We start from the raw sequence: 18950 nt of genomic DNA, 5'->3' as shown, positions 1-18950 counted from the left end.
CTATTTTGTCCCTTTGGAAGCAGATGAGTAAATCAGTTTAATGTGCCATTTAACAAATGCCTTGTACTTTGAACAATGAATACATTATTACATCTCCATATTCTCGTGACACTTAGCTTGCATACTCTTGGTTGTTCTGGATCTCATTTGTAGAGGCCTTATGTATTTATTTATTTTTATTTTTTTGCTGTTTTAATAGTTTCACTTATTTCAACAGTTAAATTTGCCTTAATATCATGACTCATATATGTTATCACTTGCTCTGACTATTACATCTCCCCTCAGGAATACATGTATTGTAGTTCTTCAAAGGGAATTTGTTGAAATCACACCAACTTGGGATTTTTATGTCTGGAATATTAAAGTTGCATTCTATTGTCTCGTGAGATAATTTGTGTAGCATTACCTTCAGGCTAAGAATTCAGACAACTGTGAGGGCCATCTTCAGGGTTTGGAAAGCCATTACAGCTGACAATTGTGGCGTAGCTCTTGACAGATGCCTTGGGTGTTCGTGGAAGAGAAGGATCTGATCGATTCACAAAGAAAAGTCCAAATCTCTCATCATAACCAGAGGCCCATTCAAAGTTGTCCATAAGACTCCATGCTGTGTATCCACGGAGGTCAACACCATCCACCAAATATGCTGGAAAAGATTTATTCAAGAATTGAAATCCATTTACATGAAATGTATGAGATGTTCAAAAGCAATGTACTATATGGCAAACATGCAGCAACTGTGAAAAATTCAATAAACAGTCAATAGGCAAACATCTTTTAGTACATCATATAATACCTTTCAAGGCCTGGTTGATGTAGTTTTCAAAATAAAAGACTCTATGTTCGTCATTCAAGTCAATCGGGCCTCTCTCTGAGACACCATTTTCCGTAACATATATCGGAGGATTCCCATATTCCTCCTTGATAAAGTTAAGGATATTTCTGAATCCTGATGGAGTTATTCTGAGCCAACTTGAGCCAGACTCCATCCATAACCTGTCAGATACAAGCCCAACGCCCCTGTAATGCATAAAGAGCATATATGCATGTTAGATGATTTGGCTTTAGTTGAGCCAAGTGCACACTACAAGACTCAAGCTTGTTGCCTTTGATGTTTTGTCGTTGGTGACTTGTCTGTGGCAGGAAGCCCAAGTCATTTAGGAATCAAATCTACTCAAATACTCTTAAGTGCCCATTCACATAGTTTGATAAGCTGCTTCACTCATGTGTCGTCTGCAGCCAAAAGCCATTCACACATCTGCCCATAGTGTGATATGCCTATTATCACCAATCTATCAGTCTTCTGGCCATTAACACTCTTTTATACACCTGTCTTTGCAGTAAAAAATGTCATAAAAAATGATAAAGTGTATTCGGCACATATATTGAAGTATAGCGTGTTAGCACATTGGCGCCATGAATATTGAATGTAAACATGACACATTTTACATTATCTACTGCATATATTACTTTAAACCATCAACAAGTGGCTAAAACAGCTCTTGAGTGAATTGTACTTATAGAATGAGGCATAAAGTGATAACACATTTTAATATCACATCAGTTAAGGTTTTATATGTAGTCTTGTACATCCTCATATTTAAGTGCTCTTGCAGACAGTATGCCGTTGCTCAGCTGTTTCAAACTTATTTTTGGCTCTGAGTGAAAAACAAAGAAGCACTTCACCATTAGTATCCTGGGCCTTAAGTGTGTAAACTTTTGAGACTCGCTCTGACTAGTAGCAGATGTTGCAACACATTTCAAACTGGTTTGAAATCTCTCACCACTCAGGACAGTTCAAACTTGTTGTGTACACTTGAATTTACAGGAACATCATTTTCTAAAATAACAAGCAAAGCTTTTCTTACCTGTCTGCATCATAACTCACATCATCGGTATTGTAGTCTATCTTAAAAGCCAGGACTGCTGTATACTGATTCAGTCCAAAAAAGTCATAGGTGCCATTGATTCTTTTCACCTCATCTGGGGTGAATTCAGGAAGTCTAAGAAATGTTTTTGTGCAATTAGGATCTAATTCAGAACAAATAAACAAAAACAATATAAATTGTGACCTAGTTCAATTAAGATTACTTGGATAAAAGTGTCACTTTACCGAGATTTAGAAAATCCTTGGGCCAAACTCCTTTCTCGAATTTCAGTTTTCATTATATCATTGTAATCTCCCTTAAATATGGGGTTAGCAAACCACCCCAAGAAGAACTGAAAGCAAAAATGTTTTAGAATGACACAACAGACACAATATCATTATTAAAAATACATTATTTGTACCGTTAAGAATTTGTAAAGATTTGCTAGACTAGACACTGCATTATTACCGCTAGGTAGCGTCTTGATGCATCCATGTCTTCTTGTTTATAAGGGTTTCTGGGATCTGACCAGTCAGAATTTAATGTGATACCAATGGTTCCACCTTGTGTTGCACGGTACTTGTCATTGTATAGGTGCCAGGCTTCAGCGTGGGCCTTTATTATGTTATGAGCTACAATGTATGGTAATGTACCTGGTTTTCCACTGATACCTTTGGAGGATAAAAGAGGGAACTTTCAGGGATGCCATTTACTTTTTAATTCATTTTTCATTTTATTTTATTTTGTTTACAAATATTGTGTTGCATTTTATGAAAATTTCCTATACTGTTACAAAAATAATATATCCATATTCTGAATTACAAAAAAAAAAACGTTTCCATACCTGGTGCAAAATTACCATAGCCATATCCCAAGTTGGCCACGATAGAAGGCTCATTAAAAGTAATCCAAAACTTTACTTTGTGTCCAAGGTTACTGAACATAACATCAGCATATTCTTTAAACATCTGGATGATAGTATCATTTTCCCAGCCACCAAAGTCGTCTTGAAGTGCCTGAGGAAGATCCCAGTGATACAGGGTCACCTGAGAGAAAAGTAGAGTGTGATGGGTAAAAGTAGGTAGAACAGCACTACATATACTTTATAATAAATAACAAAATATAGAATAACTGCAAGACAACTCTTAACTGCCCACCTGTGGTTGAATGTTTGCTGCCAAAAGCGCATCTATCAGCCTGTGATAGTAATTCAGTCCTGGTTCATTTATGGTCTTTGTGGTTCCATCAGGTAAAACTCTTGGCCATGATATGGAGAGGCGATAGTGAGTGACCTTTAATTGCTTGAGCATGTCCACATCCATCATCAATCCTATTGTAGCTGTCGCAAGCAATGTCACCGTTGTCGTCATTTTTCACTTTATCCGGTGTATGTGCAAACTTGTCCCAGATACTCAAACCTTTCCCATCTGCTCTCCAGCCTCCTTCAATCTGAAATGTAAGGATACAATGTAAGAAATACTTTGTTTATTTGAACAGTTTATTTACATAAATAGGGATAATACAGTATGGGTCACCTGAAAAGAAGCTGTTGAGACACTCCAAACAAAGTCTTCACGGAAGTTACCATACATAGTTTTCTCCAGATCTGTCAGGGGAAATCCATTGTCTCTAATAACGTTGTAGTAGTAGTGAGCAGAGCGTTTTGGTGTTCTTGGGCGGCTGGACTGGCTAAAGTCCACGTGATGAAGGCCAAAGCTAAGTTCGTAACCATTCAACCACTCAAATGAATCCATCAGTGAAGAAGCAATGTATCCCTTTAACTTCACTCCATCCAGGTTTTGTGCTTGCATGAGTGGAAGAGAAAACAGCAACATCTTTAACCTCTTATGTATAGTATGTCCTAAATATATTTTATTTTAGAGTGAACATCAAAATATTCTAACTGAATATAACAATCTTATGATTATAACCTTTTTCAATTGCAACAAATTTACAGATGAGCAAAATTGTGAATACTTTTTCAAATAGTTACCTTTCAAGGCCTCTACAATATAGGTCTTGTGGAAGAAAATCCTGTCTGTGTCGTCAATCACTGGCTGATCATATGTGGCTGCTCCATTTTCTGTTAAAAAAACATCTGGGTCTCCATATTCCTCTTTTATCCAATTGAGAATCCTTCTCAGACCCCAAGGAAAAGCTTTCTGGTCCTCAATGGCTGTGTTTTGAGATCCACTAGCCTCTTCCTTCCCAATGTCCTGATCAGTCTCATAAGACTCAGGAGAAAGGCTCCTCGTCACATGATGTACAACTTTGGTAGTGTATGTGTTAATGCAGAATACATCAGCTGTGCCCTGGATATAGGCTTTGTCTTCATCAGTTAAAGAAGGCAATCGGGATTCTGTCAAGCCTTGAAGTTCACTCTTGTTGCCAACCTGCCATTTCATGGCATCGGGGTAGTCGCCATTTTTAAAGATGGGATGTGCAAACCAGCCAAGCTGGAACTGGAGGGCTCGATCAGCAGCCACCACCTCTCGAGGGATGTTCACATCTAGGGGTTCTGCCCATTCAGCATTCAGACTAATGGATATTATTCCACCCTGGGTCAACCTGTATTTCTCATCATATGTGTGATATGCTTTTGCATGAGCTTTCAGCAGGTTGTGTGCAACCCTGTATGGAGCATATCCAGGTTGCATTACATTAGGTGGAATTCGGCCCAGCCCATATCCCGACCATGCAATTGTATGAGGTTCATTAATCGTTATCCAAAACTTCACCCTGTCTCCAAATGTTGCATAGCAGAAGTCACAATATTCATTGAAAATGTCAATCATCTCAGGGTTTTCCCAGCCGTTGATGTTCTGCAAAGCTTGTGGAAGGTCCCAATGGTAGAGAGTCACCATGGGTGTGATATTATTTTCTATGAGACCATCTATGAGCCTGTTGTAGTACTCAACCCCCTTCTGGTTAATTGAAGATATATAACCATTGGGAAATATTCGAGACCATGACAAAGAGAATTTATATGTCTTCACGTTTAGAGCTCTCAACATGTATAGATCTTCATCTATTTTATAGTAGCTGTCACATGCCACATCACCATTGCCATTGTTTGGGATATTACCGGGTTTTTGAGTGAAAGTGTCCCAAACACTTGGTCCCTTTCCATCTGCATTCCACCCACCTTCAACCTGATATGCTGAGGAAGAGACACCCCAATGGAAACCCTCTGGAAATGTTCCATAATGATAAAGTTGTTTCTGAAAATTTGTCTGAGAGGAGAACTTTTCCCATACAACCTTGGATTTTGAAGGAACATCAGATGGTGGTTGGCTAGGAAGCCTAGTGCTATCAATTCTATTTCCATAAATTTGCATATTAGGGTTTGCTGCACTCTCAGGAAAGCCATTTCTCTCAATCACTTTTGAATAGTAATATGCTGATATTTTGGGCGTTCTTGGCCTGTTGGATTCTTCAAAGTTCACATAGTGCAATCCAAATCGATGACTGTAACCTTGTGGACCCTCAAATCCATCCATTAGAGACTGTACAGTAAATCTTTGGACCACAACATTATCCAAAAGCACAGCTGTTTGGACAGAAAGAACAAGTTAGTGAGCTTTACATGGTACATTTATTTGACTACAGTACATAGTTATTAATTTGGACAAGAACTGTGTTATCACAAATAGCGTATACTATGAATTTCACTAAATGTTTGCCAATTATTTTTACCCTTATGGTGATTACCTTTCATTGCCTCATTAATGTAGGCTTTGAGGAAGTCAACACGTTCAGTGTCATTGAGCACATCACCACTGTACTCAGTGGGCATTCCATTTCCTGTGATGTAAATGGGCACCTTTAAAATGGACGTGTACTCTATAGAGATGTAGTTCAATAAACGACGAAGTCCCCAAGGAACAGAATGGATCTGGTCGGAAGCTGTGGTGGGCCAGGTGGGGTCAATATGAGCCTTAAAGTCCCCAACATTATTTGGTCCAGGATCACAACTATTCAGACTCTCACTAATCAATCTGGAAGTGTAGTGGTTAAGTCCAAAGAAATCAGCTGTGCCTTGGATTCTCTGTTTCTCTGCCTCAGTAAAGACAGGGAGTCTTGCCAGCTCTTTACCACAGAGGGCTTTCTTTTTCTCAATTTGATCCTTAAGAACTGTTGGATAGTCTCCATTTACAAATATGGGGTGAGCAAACCAGCCTAGCATGAAGTTTAAATAGTGCTCAGCTGCTTCTATATCCTGGACACTTGCAGGATTCTTTGGCTCTGCCCAATCAGAGTTGAGTGCAATGCCTACTTTTCCACCCTGCACATTTCTGTATTTATCATTATAAATATGCCAGGCTTCAGCATGAGATTTCAGAATATTATGTGTCACCTGCAGTAACAAGCAAAACATTATAAATAAAGACTTTCCTATTAAAAAGACATAAAATAAATGGTTTGTTCTCAGACTGACAGACTCACCTGGTAAGAAGCCACTATTGGGTCCTTGATGCTTGGGGGATGTTGGCCTGTTCCGTACCCCAAGTTGCTCACTACCCAAGGGCTGCCAAATGTGTTCCATGTTTTGACTCTGTCTCCATATCGAGAGAAGCAGAAATCTGCAAATTCTTTGAATGCTTCCACAATAAAGTCATTAGTCCAGCCACCTTGGTCCTGCAGTGCTTGGGGGAGGTCCCAGTGATAAAGGGTAACACTGGGTTCAACGCCTGATTGTAGGAGTGTGTTGATCAACTTGTCATAATAAGCAGCCCCTTTTCAACCAAACTTTCTTTGTGTCCAGTGGGGAAAATACGAGCCCAGGAAATTGAGAATTGATAATTAGGGGACAACATGCCCCTGAGCATATACACATCATAGTCCATCTTGTGATAACTGTCACAGGCCAAATCAGTGGTCTGGTTGTCAAAGACATTACCCTCATGGCTAAAACGGTCCCATATGGTTTCACCCTTCCCATGTTCAGACCAACCACCCTCCACTTTAAAGCTCTCACTGGAGACAGACCACTGAAAATTGTTTGGGAAGGAGCCATTCTGGAACTGATCACGATCAGCAACTGATTGAGAACCAAATATCTCCCACACTTTTGAGTATGACGATCGAGAATTTGTCATTTTCCTTATCAAGAGATTAGTTGTGTCTTTTCTTGCATGTTTTTGTTTTTGTTGAGGGTTTCTGGAAAGGGAATTTTAAATTGAAAATGTTTCTTGACTAACACATTTATCCTTTAAAAATAAAACACAAATTATCAACATATTTGTTTCACATAATACCTGCTTAATGCTTTGATTGCCCATCCAAATAAATCTGTCATGTCGGTACCAGTAATAAGAGACTCTTCCTTTCTGAGACCTTAAAAGAAAAATTATTATACATAGAAATTTGAAGTACATGGAAAAATAACAAAAAGTTAGACTATGGACATTTATCAATGTATGTGAAACGCTTAAGGATAATAAACTACATAATCAACTCCTTCCCTATGGATTCTCAGATATGAATACTATATTTATTACATAATATTTATTTGATGTATTGTTATTGTTTTAATCTAATCTAGATTCCTTAAATTACATGGTATGTTGTCTGATTGTGGACTTTGCTTTCTTGGAAAATAATAAGAAGTGGAGGGTGACAGCTGATAAACCTGTAAGATAAATAGTTGTCTTACCATCCAAGACCACGGTAAGGGGCTGCAAGTGTTCTCTCTCACAGTTCTTTGTCATTACCTTATACAGGAGAATTGGTAACTTGCCTCGTGGCTAAAATATAATATAATAAAAGGGGATAATGAGAGTTGTTGTTTAGTCTTTCTGTTTGTGCTTTTGATAGATTAACTCTTCAGACTTTAGGAATAGCTGTCATAAATCTCAAAAAGAAGGTAAATATAGACCAATAAGCAGCTCTTTACATGGCCTCAGTAAATAATAATGCTCAAATGATTTGATGAATATTTATTGTTGTCACCTTAAAGTTAAGTGTCTCTTTTAAACTTCTCTTTGTGAAACAGTCATATTCAATCTCCACAGCCAAGATATCAGCAGGTACCTAGAAGAACACAATGTTCAAAGATATATACATTAAAAATTAACTGTAGGATGTAATATATAGCTTTAATTAAATAACAAATTATGGAACAAACATTAGTCACAAACATATTAAAGCACCATTTAAAAAAATTACCATGGCATTATAAACATTTTCTGCAGCGCTGCCTTTCATCACGATGGACACCCTACCTCCTTTAAAAACACAAATGAAAATATTATGTATCTCCTTCTCTGCTTAAAAGAATGTTTTGGGTGCAATACAAGTTAAGCTCAGTTGACAGCATTTGTGTCATAATGTTGATTATCTTAAAAATGACCTTTCCTTTAAAAAAAAGCAAAAATCTGGGTTTCAGTGAGGCACTTACAATGGAAGTGAATGGGGACAATGTTTAGAGGGCTTAAACACAGAAATTTGAAGCTTAACATTTTATGAAAGCACTTGCAGTAAAAAGTTGTGTATTATTTGAGCTGTAAAGGCATTTAAATTGTCATTTTTACAGTCGTTTTAGGTTTTGTAGACATTACATCATCACGGTAACAAAGTTGTGAAATTGGCTATAACTTTACACAGAAATGGTTAATAAACGTTAATCACTAAAATCATTTTTACATGGACATCCTTTATGTTTTGTGGTTATACTTTTGAAACAGTGAGTATTTTCATGTTAAAAAATTGGCCCCATTTCAATTGTAAGTTTCTCACTGGAACCAAGATTTTAGCTTTTTTAAGAAAAGGAGGGACGAGTGAAAATTAAGTTTTTCGGTAATCAATATTATGCCACATATGTTGTCGATTGAGCTTCGCTTGTATTAAACCTGGAACATTCCTGTAAGCTCCATAGCTAAACTGCTGCACACACACTTGAACTATTCTTTAGACTGATCATTTGTAATATGTTGTTAATATATTTATTTATTTATTTTATTTTTTTACAGTTTTTTCTCAAAAACTAGAATTTGTTTTCATACCTTTGCCAGGAAACATGTCATGGTAGATTTTGTAGACATTTGCATGGGACTGGAGAGCATTTTGAAGTTGCACTTCATCATGAAGTTCATGTAGGTGACTGAACGTGACAAATGTATCTGCCAGGTCCCCAAATGTAGTGAACACAAATCCTGCATATTGCTGAAACATCTTCACCAGTAACGGATTCTCCCAGCCTCCATATCTGGTTCTGAAGGGTTCTGGTACTGCAGAGCGGTGGAGCACCAGCAGAGGTTTGATGCCTGCTTCAATCATCTGGTTCACGAGTGTCTTGTAGCATGTCACAGTGTCTTCATGCAGCTGGTTGGGGTCACCATTGGGAAGGATGTGAAACCAGGACAGGGGAACTTTAAAGTGGTTCACCCCTCTCTTCTGAAGGTACAGGAAGTATTCTCTGGATTGTTGTGGCAGTGGACTTCTGCAGTTAAACACATCTTCTTCTGCTGAAGGTTCTAAAGGTGTAGTTTGGCTGTCAAAGTGATTCAAACTCAGGTCTTTAATAAATCGGTTGGTTAATGGGCCTGCTAGAAGCATAAACCCATGCTCCTGGCCCCCACAGCAATGCACCAGGCACAGAGCGACAAGAATCCATATGAACCTCATTGTTGCTCTCACTCATCATCAGATGATTGTCCATTTATAGGTTACCTCGGCTGATGAAAACACATGGTCTTACTGTTTCATAATGTCATAATAGCATAAATTGTATCCAGTTATATGGCAGTGTAATCAATAAAAGATTTCATAAAGACCAAGAGATTCTGATAGTGGCATCAAGAGGTGAAAGCTGGGCCACCCTGTTTATAAAACTGTGAATAACTGTACAAGGGGCACAGGTGAATAAAACAACACAAGCACAGACAGTTGGAAATGCTTTTCACATTAACTATGCATCTTAATAGTATTGTTAGTATGGAGGAATATAACTAACCCAAATGCAATTGAATGGAATATTGTTTTGTTTATATACAGTGTAGTACATTTTACAATATACACGTGAGATATCTGTAACGATAATGGGCAATAGTTCATCAAACAGATCTCTGTGGACTAAATATCTTAAGAACAAATAGTTGACAACTAGTAAATCCAAGCAGAAAAACTGTTTTCAGGGAACTTTAAGCTTATTAAGCACAAAAATGAGCCTTTAAGTACCATGTGTGTGGATTAAATGGTGTTTAATCAAATTTTAGGAACTTTGCAATATGATGATAATTCAGCATGATAAGACTGCAACCTTGTATAAACCTTTTATTATGGTGTGTTCTCTTTTCAAGGCTGTAGATTAATTACCTTCAGGCAACAATAAAATAGTTCTGATATTAACATACCACAACTAAGATGCAAAATCAGTGTAATAATTATCATAGTTAAGACTGTACAATACAGTGACAACCCCCTGTCCTTGCCCAAGGTCAACCATGACATGATTTTCATACACGTTTTTTATGAATTTCCATACACGTTTTTATGATATGAAGTTACATTACAGAGATTATGGTCTTCATTTACCTCTGATAGAAGGTCCAAGACTAAGTTGGTTAAGCGTAGTGTTTTTAACATGCAGTCTGTTAAGCTAACAATGTTAAACTCATTATTTATTCATTTAAATACTGTCATCTTTTCATTTATTTAAGTCAGCTTGTACAATCTTATATACAAAACATTAAGCACACAAAAGAGAAACACAAATCAGTTCGTTTAAATTTGTATTCCATTTAGATATTTTAAAGAATGAATCATGTGTCTAAAGACATATAACTCTTAAATGGACATTTCTAGACAATGTGACCAAATTCCCTTAATTGAAGAAATATGGAATATAATATGACACTTTCTAAACACAGGTTTATTAATTTCCTGTATACTTCTGATTATATGTACATAAATTGTAAATTTAAGTAAATAAAATATATACTACTATTGGTAGAGCCAAGCTTCATGTTCAGGACTATAGGACTCTCACTTTGAGAGAGGAAAAACACACGACAACAGGGTTGTGATAAGTCTCCAGGCAACAGGGTTTTTTTAATCTTTGTATCACAATTGACATATAATACTTTTTCAGTCTCTCTTGGGAACACTGAGTTCCCTTGTCACTCTCTCTCCCCTCTGGAGGTTCTGTGGCTGCTTTTAAGCCGCTCTCCCCGTGCTCACTGGAATTAGAGACAGGTGTTAGACATAATTTAGCTCAGGTGCCAGCGCCCTTACCGCTTCCTCTCCCCGACGGGCGCTTGACCACGCCCCCGCTGCCACAAGGACATTTAGTTTTTTTGGCTGCTCTGACAAGTCCATACAACAAAAGGACTACAGCAATTGTGCCAATAATGGTGAGACTGAAGAGAGCTTTGAGAGCCCCTACAGAATCAGGACTTGACACTTCCAAGCCCAAGAACAGCTCCCCACTGGGGGAAGGTTGAGGAGTAGTCCCTGTATAAGAAAACAGTTTTTTTAGATACACAGACAGACAGTAAGTCAGACAAGCAAACAGACCAATAGATAGATTTCCAAATGGTGTACCTGTAATGTTGTCTTCAGGAGGAGGGGTGGTACCTGTGTAAGAAAAGATGTGTGATCAACAGCTTTGGTTTGATCTTTGAATTTGTCCCACATCTTCAGGTATGAGAATGGAGAGGCTGATTTCTGATGAAAAACAGTGTTTGTATCCTCATGTATAACCATGCTCCTCAAAACATATGATCTAATGCACAGGTGTCAAACTCAAAACCGGACCACCACTTTATTTCATGTGGCCCACGAGCTGATTTCTAAAATGTATGATGGATGGTAAATGGAATGTCTCACTGACCAATCAGTTAGCCCCATGAATATTAACGCGCCTTCCCCTGGAGCACATTTTACTCTGTCCAAAAGCAAAACAAAACAGCGCTGCCCAGAACAACTATCAGCTCTGGTCAAGCGACATGAGCACAGAGAAGTTGCGTTCATTCGCCTACCACTCTAAACCGAATAGCGCACATCATTATCAACAGCACTAACTGCTGCCTTGATCAATGGAGAAAAATGCAAAGAGGTGCTTGAGCACAGGGCAGATAGATGCATTTTTCCCAGACTTCAACATGCCGTGCAGACCATTATAAACAGCGCTTGTGTCAAGCGTGGTAAGGATAACGAACCACATTTGAATTCTAATGCAAAACTTCAAATTAATCACTGACTAAACTACTTTAAAACCATGTTAAACAGCCCAGCCATTATAAACAGCAATGACAGAGAAATCATGAAAAAATAAAAATAAAAACAGAGCACACATGAATTTTTACTCCACATACACATCATATACCTTACAAACATTTACCACAGATTTACTGTAAAAATGCTAACTGTATTAATTATGGTATTTCACCAGTAATAGTTTCTAAATGTATTTAGATTACTGTTCTCCTTTACTGTTCTCCCATAATTTTCATAATTATTATGAACCAAGCTATCAGTTTTCCTTCTTTATAAAATCTGTTCTCTATAATAATGCTGTATGATTGTAGGAAAATGTAACTGGGTTTGTTTGCTTTCATAAATTCTAAGTGATGACTGTACTTTAATAAGTACGAGTCTGATGAAAGACATCTTTAGAGGAGACCCATATTAGTTGCTCTGTCAAAATATTTTAATTTAGCCCTATACAGATTAGGCATTCATTTTCTCACAGATGTTACTATATATATAATAATTTACATATACATCCCAATCTCAAATTCAATGCTTTATTTACAAATGTGAATTTTAAATGCACAAACTATGCAATATTATTAGATATTGCATGGCTGCTACCAAATCAGATTTTCATCAGCATATATAATGCTGAAGTGGCCTGGGCTGAAATTGAGTTTGACACCCTTGATCTAATGGTTTCATAATGCCATTATATGTAACATTATCATACCGTTTCATAATACACAATGACATAGACCATCCAGTGACGTTATATGGCAGTGCATTTGATAATAGCAGATTTTGACAAGACAAGGAATCTGATAGATGCCAAAAGAGGTCAGAGTTGGGTATCACTACAGATAAAACTGATAATGTCTGTACAGGGAGCACAACTGCATGACACTTCTATAAAACGCATTACAAACACTACACCTGTATATTTCGTGACACTGTTTGTTACAGGCCCAGGTTGCCTCACTCCGAACGGGACTCAGACCTGCGTTTGTGTTCGTCTGTAATAAACTTCCATACGTCAGTATTCATATTTTACATTTAAACTTCCCAAATACCATTGGCTGGGATGTTGCTTTAGTCTGAATTGGCAAGGATACTTAATTTATTCCAAGTCATTCCCAAAGTGTTTGTAACATAAACTCTTATTTTACATTATTGTAGCACTAGAATACAGCAATACACTTAGAGAGAAAAATACATATAGGCTCTTCATTATTGGCATCATCAGCCTTTCACAGTGCACGACTTTTCAAAACCTCATTATTGCCAACCTAAAAGCTAATATAAGGAGCATACATAATCATACAAATCAGTTTCATAATCATGCGTGTCTGGTGAGCATACTGGTGCACTACTATATACTTACATAGACTCTGGACTCAGATAGGTTTACCACTTGAGTGGAACAGACCAGATAACAAACGTCTTAGGATGGAGCTCAACAACAATTCAACACAGCGTAAAGAATAAAAAAAAATTATGTAACATAAAATGTACTTATTTCATATGAAAATGGTGTAGTTTAGCAATTTAGAGGTAAATAAGGTAAAAAAAAAAAACAAATACCATAGCAAATCAAATTTGAAAATAAAAATGTACCCATAATGAACAGAGTATAAGGGTTAAAGCTTTCAGAAATAGAACGTTTTGAATACTCACACTGCAGATTTCCATACACCTATCATTTTAACCACTATGATGAAATGATGTGTTGCCATGTCTGCTTAATTTAAGATGGATTTGGGCTTGTTTTCTCATGAAGTCACTTATAATTATGGGCAGTCACAGGCTGCATTTGATTTGGGATTATTTCCAGAATACAGCCACATAATTGTGCTTGCTAGTTCTGAGTCCCCATAGCACAATAATGTGCGACTGAACACTAAAATCACTTTTCAAATATCCCCACCTACCAGTGGCAGGCCGTGCATTTAAAGTCTAGGCCTTCAGTGTGATTCATGCCATTAAGAAAACACAGTTTCACAATGAATAAGACGCCCTATGCCTTTGGGCATCACACATTATGTTGCAGCAAACTAATAATACCAATTAACATTTTAAAAACACGTCCACGCACAAAAGCCAGAACTTGAAATGACACTTAATGCTCAAGCAAGCCTAATTTTAATTGCAGCATGACTGGTTTGAGAAATGAACTTCAGAAAATCTTTATAGTTTTATAGGAGGAGGTTTTATACACCTGTTTCTGCAGGTGTTGGTGAAACAAGCTTTAATATCATGCAATATGGAAACAAATTCATTTATTGATATTAATAAAGTGAATGTTTATCACTTACTTTGTATATCTTCCTGAGTGTCGACATGTTTGTGTGACATCATGCCCCTGCATCTTGGCAAAATCAGAGTTGCGAATATCTGCACAAGTCTACATTAACACCATAGATAATTGCCTTATTGCTGCCCATTGCACAGCATTTTCCCTTTTACTTGTCTTACAGTGCCAAGCAATAAATTGGTAAAATACAGCAAGAAATACTGGGATAAGAAGGGTGGACTGAAATACTGGATCCAACCAACCAACCAACCAAAAACACACAAACATAATCTTCAGGTGCTCAGGTATGTCTGCTATTTAATACAGCAGTTCATAATAAGCAGGCAGTTGAAGCACCTGGTGAAACACCTTTGATACCTATCAGGTATATGTATGAACTTAAACTCCATTCTCAGCCAACCAAGAACCAGCTATGATGACATGCAGTGATGCAGATATACTCACCAGATGTACAGTGATGTACTGAAAACAAACTTTATCTGCAGTTTTTAATGCTGTTTCTTCAGGAGTTCAATATCAATTCCAAGAGGACAAATATAAATCAATTTAAAGGGCTATAAGACTTGACTTAACTTTGGTGGAATACCTGCCCCATTTCTTTCTGTCTCATTTCCAATGTTTTGAGACTCGAGAAAATCTGCAAATCAGATAAACAGCTGCAAAAAAGTGCAACTCAGACATTCTGAAAACATGCAGATATGGAAATCTTGGATCGTATTCAGTCCCAGGGTCAGGAAAATTCTGTCCCAGGCAAAACAATCAGCTTGACAATCAGTGTGGTAAAGTTATACAAATGTGATCTTGCCATTGGCACAATGGGACAAATAGTATAAAATATGATGTACCACCCAAGGAGGACAGCAAGGCAGTTGAGTTTTGGCAGCAGGAATTCTTCAAAGAACTTGCCCTTTTTGCTCTGTCATAGCAAGCAATGCCGTTGAGCAATGCAGATGAGTCTTGTCAGGTCCAGGAACAGAATGGAACAAGAAACATTTAGAAACATGCTCCACATAATGTATTACCTGAGAAGACAAGCCAGGATGATGATTTTCAATATAGGTTTTGTCTCTTTATTTTTTTATTGATGTTTTAGTAGGTTGGAATGGTAGCAAAGTATGAGTTGAGGGTGGGGTAGAACTAAATTAGCTGAAGGTGGAACACTATTTACCTTACACTTCGGAATATCAAAAAGAAGCCTATTTCATATAATTTTTATAGTCTCATCGGAGTACGTGCATTAGCCTACAACCATATTACATTGCTTCCAAACCAGTATCTACAATTATACAGTACAAAGCAGACTTTTCACCTGTAGTTGCAATAACATTCTTCATAGTCAGTACATGTAGTTTTATAGTTGACAGCATAATGAGATCAAGTGAAAGCAAACAGAAATGCTTCCTACCTCTGTTCTGACAAAATACTGTATCCACTGGTGTCACTGTAGGACAGTGTTACTTTAAAAAAACGTTTGAACACAATTTTAGCTCATATTTTGTATTATGGGTTAGGGGTTAGGGTTAGTTTTGTTTTATTTTTGCACTGTCAATCTTTTTTTTTCATCTCAGTCTTAGCTTCCTTGGACGAAACATCCCTAAATTCTCTCATCATTTACTTACTCATGCCATCCCAGATGTATATGACTTTCTTTCTTCTGCAAAAGAAATTATAATAATAAAATGTCCAAAAGCACATAAAAGCAGCATAAATATAATCTGTAAGACTCCAGTGTTTAAATCCATATCTTCAGAAGCGATATGACAGGTGTGAGTGAGAAACTGATCAATTTTAGTCCTTTTTTTACTATCAATCTCTACTTTCACTTTCACATACTACTTTTGTTTTTGGCAATTTGCATTCTTCGTGCATATTGCCACCTACTGGAAGGGAGGAGAATTTATAGTAAAAAAGGACTTAAAGTCCCTAAGCCCCTTGATCACTTGTTGCATGTAGCATGTTGAAGGTTGATGTTAATTTGTGGAATTATTTAGTGATTTTTGCACCTGAGTAGACAAAGTTTTCAGAGATTGATGCAATCACAAATTCAGGTAAAGTTTAGATGTAATTTCAGAGGTTTATGAATAAATCATGTCAATTAAGAATTTGTATTTTTTTATTTTTTTATAAATTGTTGGAAAGCATTAATCAAGTTTTACCAAAAAAAAAAAAAAAAAAAAATGGTAACATTACAATGAACATATAGGCAGTGGGGATTCCCAGAGGGGAAGTGCTTAGGGATGTTTGTGGATCTTTAAAGTGAAGTGGAACGCAGCATTTCTGCATATTGCTGCCCCCTTCGGCATATCGCGGCGCCGTTTTGTGGCCTGTTCTGGAAAACACAGCTGCTCATTTCAGCTTAGTCCCAGTTCTCCCAATGGCCAGTCCGCCCCTGATCGGCCCCATATGTCCATATGTACCTCAACCTCTAAACATAACGATAAGGTTACGAATGTAACCATGGCTCCCTGAAATGAGGGAATGAATGCTTCATCATAGCTGACACTATGGGGTTTTCCCCACAGGCATAACCAATATTTGAAACTCTTTAAAATCTCACCAGTTTTAATTGGCAGAAAGCGCTTTGTGCTACGCCTCCTTTGTGGTCTTCCTCTGAGTGCAGACTTTGGTGACATAAGTGAGTGCAGACCCATGGGGCGCTAATCAGCAAGTCCATGAGGGTGCATGAGTGGTAAAAGTGTGTGCATTTGGGACAGACTTTGAGACTTCAATCAGCTGACGCATGTTTTGCATTATGTTTTTATAGACATGCAGCTTTACCAAAAAGTCATGGCATTGATAGATGCACACATTAGGAACACACATTAAACACACTACTGATTGTTTGTTTTTATTAAATAATTTCAAGCAACACACTGATAATAAAGCATTAGATAATTGAATCAAGAAACTCTACAAAACAAAGCGCACATATAACTACAGCAACAAAACCCCACTGTTTTAAATCTTCAAAGAACAAATAAACATGACACAGACACATTGGTTGGTCAGCCTGATCTCAATTAAATCACAACCATGTGTGAATACATGTGTAAATAAGGGACTAACCAAATGGGTGGGGAAAATGTATTTAAAATTACCGCTAACTGCGGTTTATGGGATGATCATGCATAAATAAGCTGGTAGTAAGCAGCAGAATACACAGTTTAACTCTCCTTCACAGTAAGGACCTGGGAAGAGAGAGGAGACATCCAGGTTGTAAAAATCTGGTGAAAGTGCCAGAGGAAGCCCAACCTGCAACAAGGCAGATGTCTTCAAGGGAAACACCAGTAGACAATGCCCATGAACAATGCCCATGATGCTATGCCTCTATTGGAGTTAGCTTTTACTGTATGCCTTGCGAATTGTATGCAAGGGCAATGGCATCCACTATCTAATGTGAATACCTTTGATTGGAGACAGCCAACCCTTTTTTTGTCTGTGATAAAGACAAAGAACTGATCTAAAATCTGCATTTGCCTCATGCAATCGATATATGCACACAGTGCTCTTACAGGACACAGTTTCCGAACCGAACTGAGGGGGAGAGAAAGCCTGAAGGAAAATAACTTGCACCCTGAAGGGAGTGGTCAAAACTTTTGGCACATTGCCTTTCATAAGGCTGGTCCAAAGTCGTTGACCAATAGCGCTTGAAGGTCCCTGACATATTTTACTGGAGCCAAAGCAAAAAGCAGCACAGACTTTAATGAGAGTGTGTGTAAACTCACTGAATCCAATAGCTTGAACGGCAGGCCTCTGAGTACTTTCAACCCAAGTCCCAAACTGTCACATTGGTGGTGTGAGATGGTCTCAACCACTTCATGCCATGTAAGGATTTCACAATTAAAAGGTGTCTGCCTATTGATAGACCGCCCAGTGGGATATGTCCAGTTGCTATGGCAGTGACATACACTTTGAGCAGGGTGAGACCGGTGTCTAAACGTTCTTATAGAAAGTGAAGTATAGGCTGTTTGTTGCATTGTACAGGGTCCTCGAGAGTAGCACCTATTAGCGAACACTTGCCATTTCAACATGTATAAACACCTTGTGTAAGGTGCTCTACCTTGTAATATGGTGTCAAGCCCCTTTTGCGAGTGCCTGTGCGCATCAGTTGGTGAAGTACAATACTTGGTGAAGTGGACAGGAGGGAATGCATACTTGTGTCCCGCTGGCCATTTGTGGGCTAGAGCATCCAGGCCCAGTGGGGCATGTGTCAGGGAGTACCACAGGTGACAGTGTGTTGTCTCCATTCTACTTTGAAAATGCCCTGTTGAAAGAGCAAATCTGCACCACTGTTCAGGTGACCTGGAACTTGTGTTGCACATATTGATAGATAAAAACAGGGCAACCCGTCCTACGTTATAGAGGAAATGACACATTCTGTTCCTGCCAGGGTAAACAAGAAGCATGTTTAATAAGCACAGCAAGACAACAATGCCAGAGACTTGAACTCTCTATGGATTTAGGACAGTTTACAAATACACATTCAAACACAATCAGGCAGTAGTGCTTATGTTGCACACTTAAAGAAAATCCAAATCAATACTATAATTCTAAGGCTACTTTCTGTTGAGGCCCAC

The 18950-nt window shown here is 37.9% G+C and overlaps 1 protein-coding gene across 1 annotated transcript; it reads right to left on the bottom strand.

Moving 5' to 3' along the window:
* Nucleotides 1-413: 413 nt before the first annotated feature.
* Nucleotides 414-9491, bottom strand: LOC127642740 (lactase/phlorizin hydrolase-like). The gene is given in 14 exon segments (XM_052125249.1): nucleotides 414-643; nucleotides 794-1017; nucleotides 1866-2000; nucleotides 2111-2217; nucleotides 2334-2536; nucleotides 2710-2911; nucleotides 3023-3184; nucleotides 3186-3314; nucleotides 3401-3669; nucleotides 3859-5415; nucleotides 5577-6222; nucleotides 6312-6604; nucleotides 6607-6933; nucleotides 8870-9491. Coding segments are annotated over 14 exon segments (5106 nt in total).
* Between the last annotated feature and the right edge of the window lie 9459 nt (nucleotides 9492-18950).

The sequence above is a fragment of the Xyrauchen texanus genome, unplaced genomic scaffold (assembly GCF_025860055.1).
Source record: "Xyrauchen texanus isolate HMW12.3.18 unplaced genomic scaffold, RBS_HiC_50CHRs HiC_scaffold_783, whole genome shotgun sequence".
NCBI classification, from domain to species: domain Eukaryota; kingdom Metazoa; phylum Chordata; class Actinopteri; order Cypriniformes; family Catostomidae; genus Xyrauchen; species Xyrauchen texanus.
The sequence above is the reverse complement of the archived record's forward strand: the minus strand, read 5'-3'. Positions and strand labels throughout refer to the sequence as shown.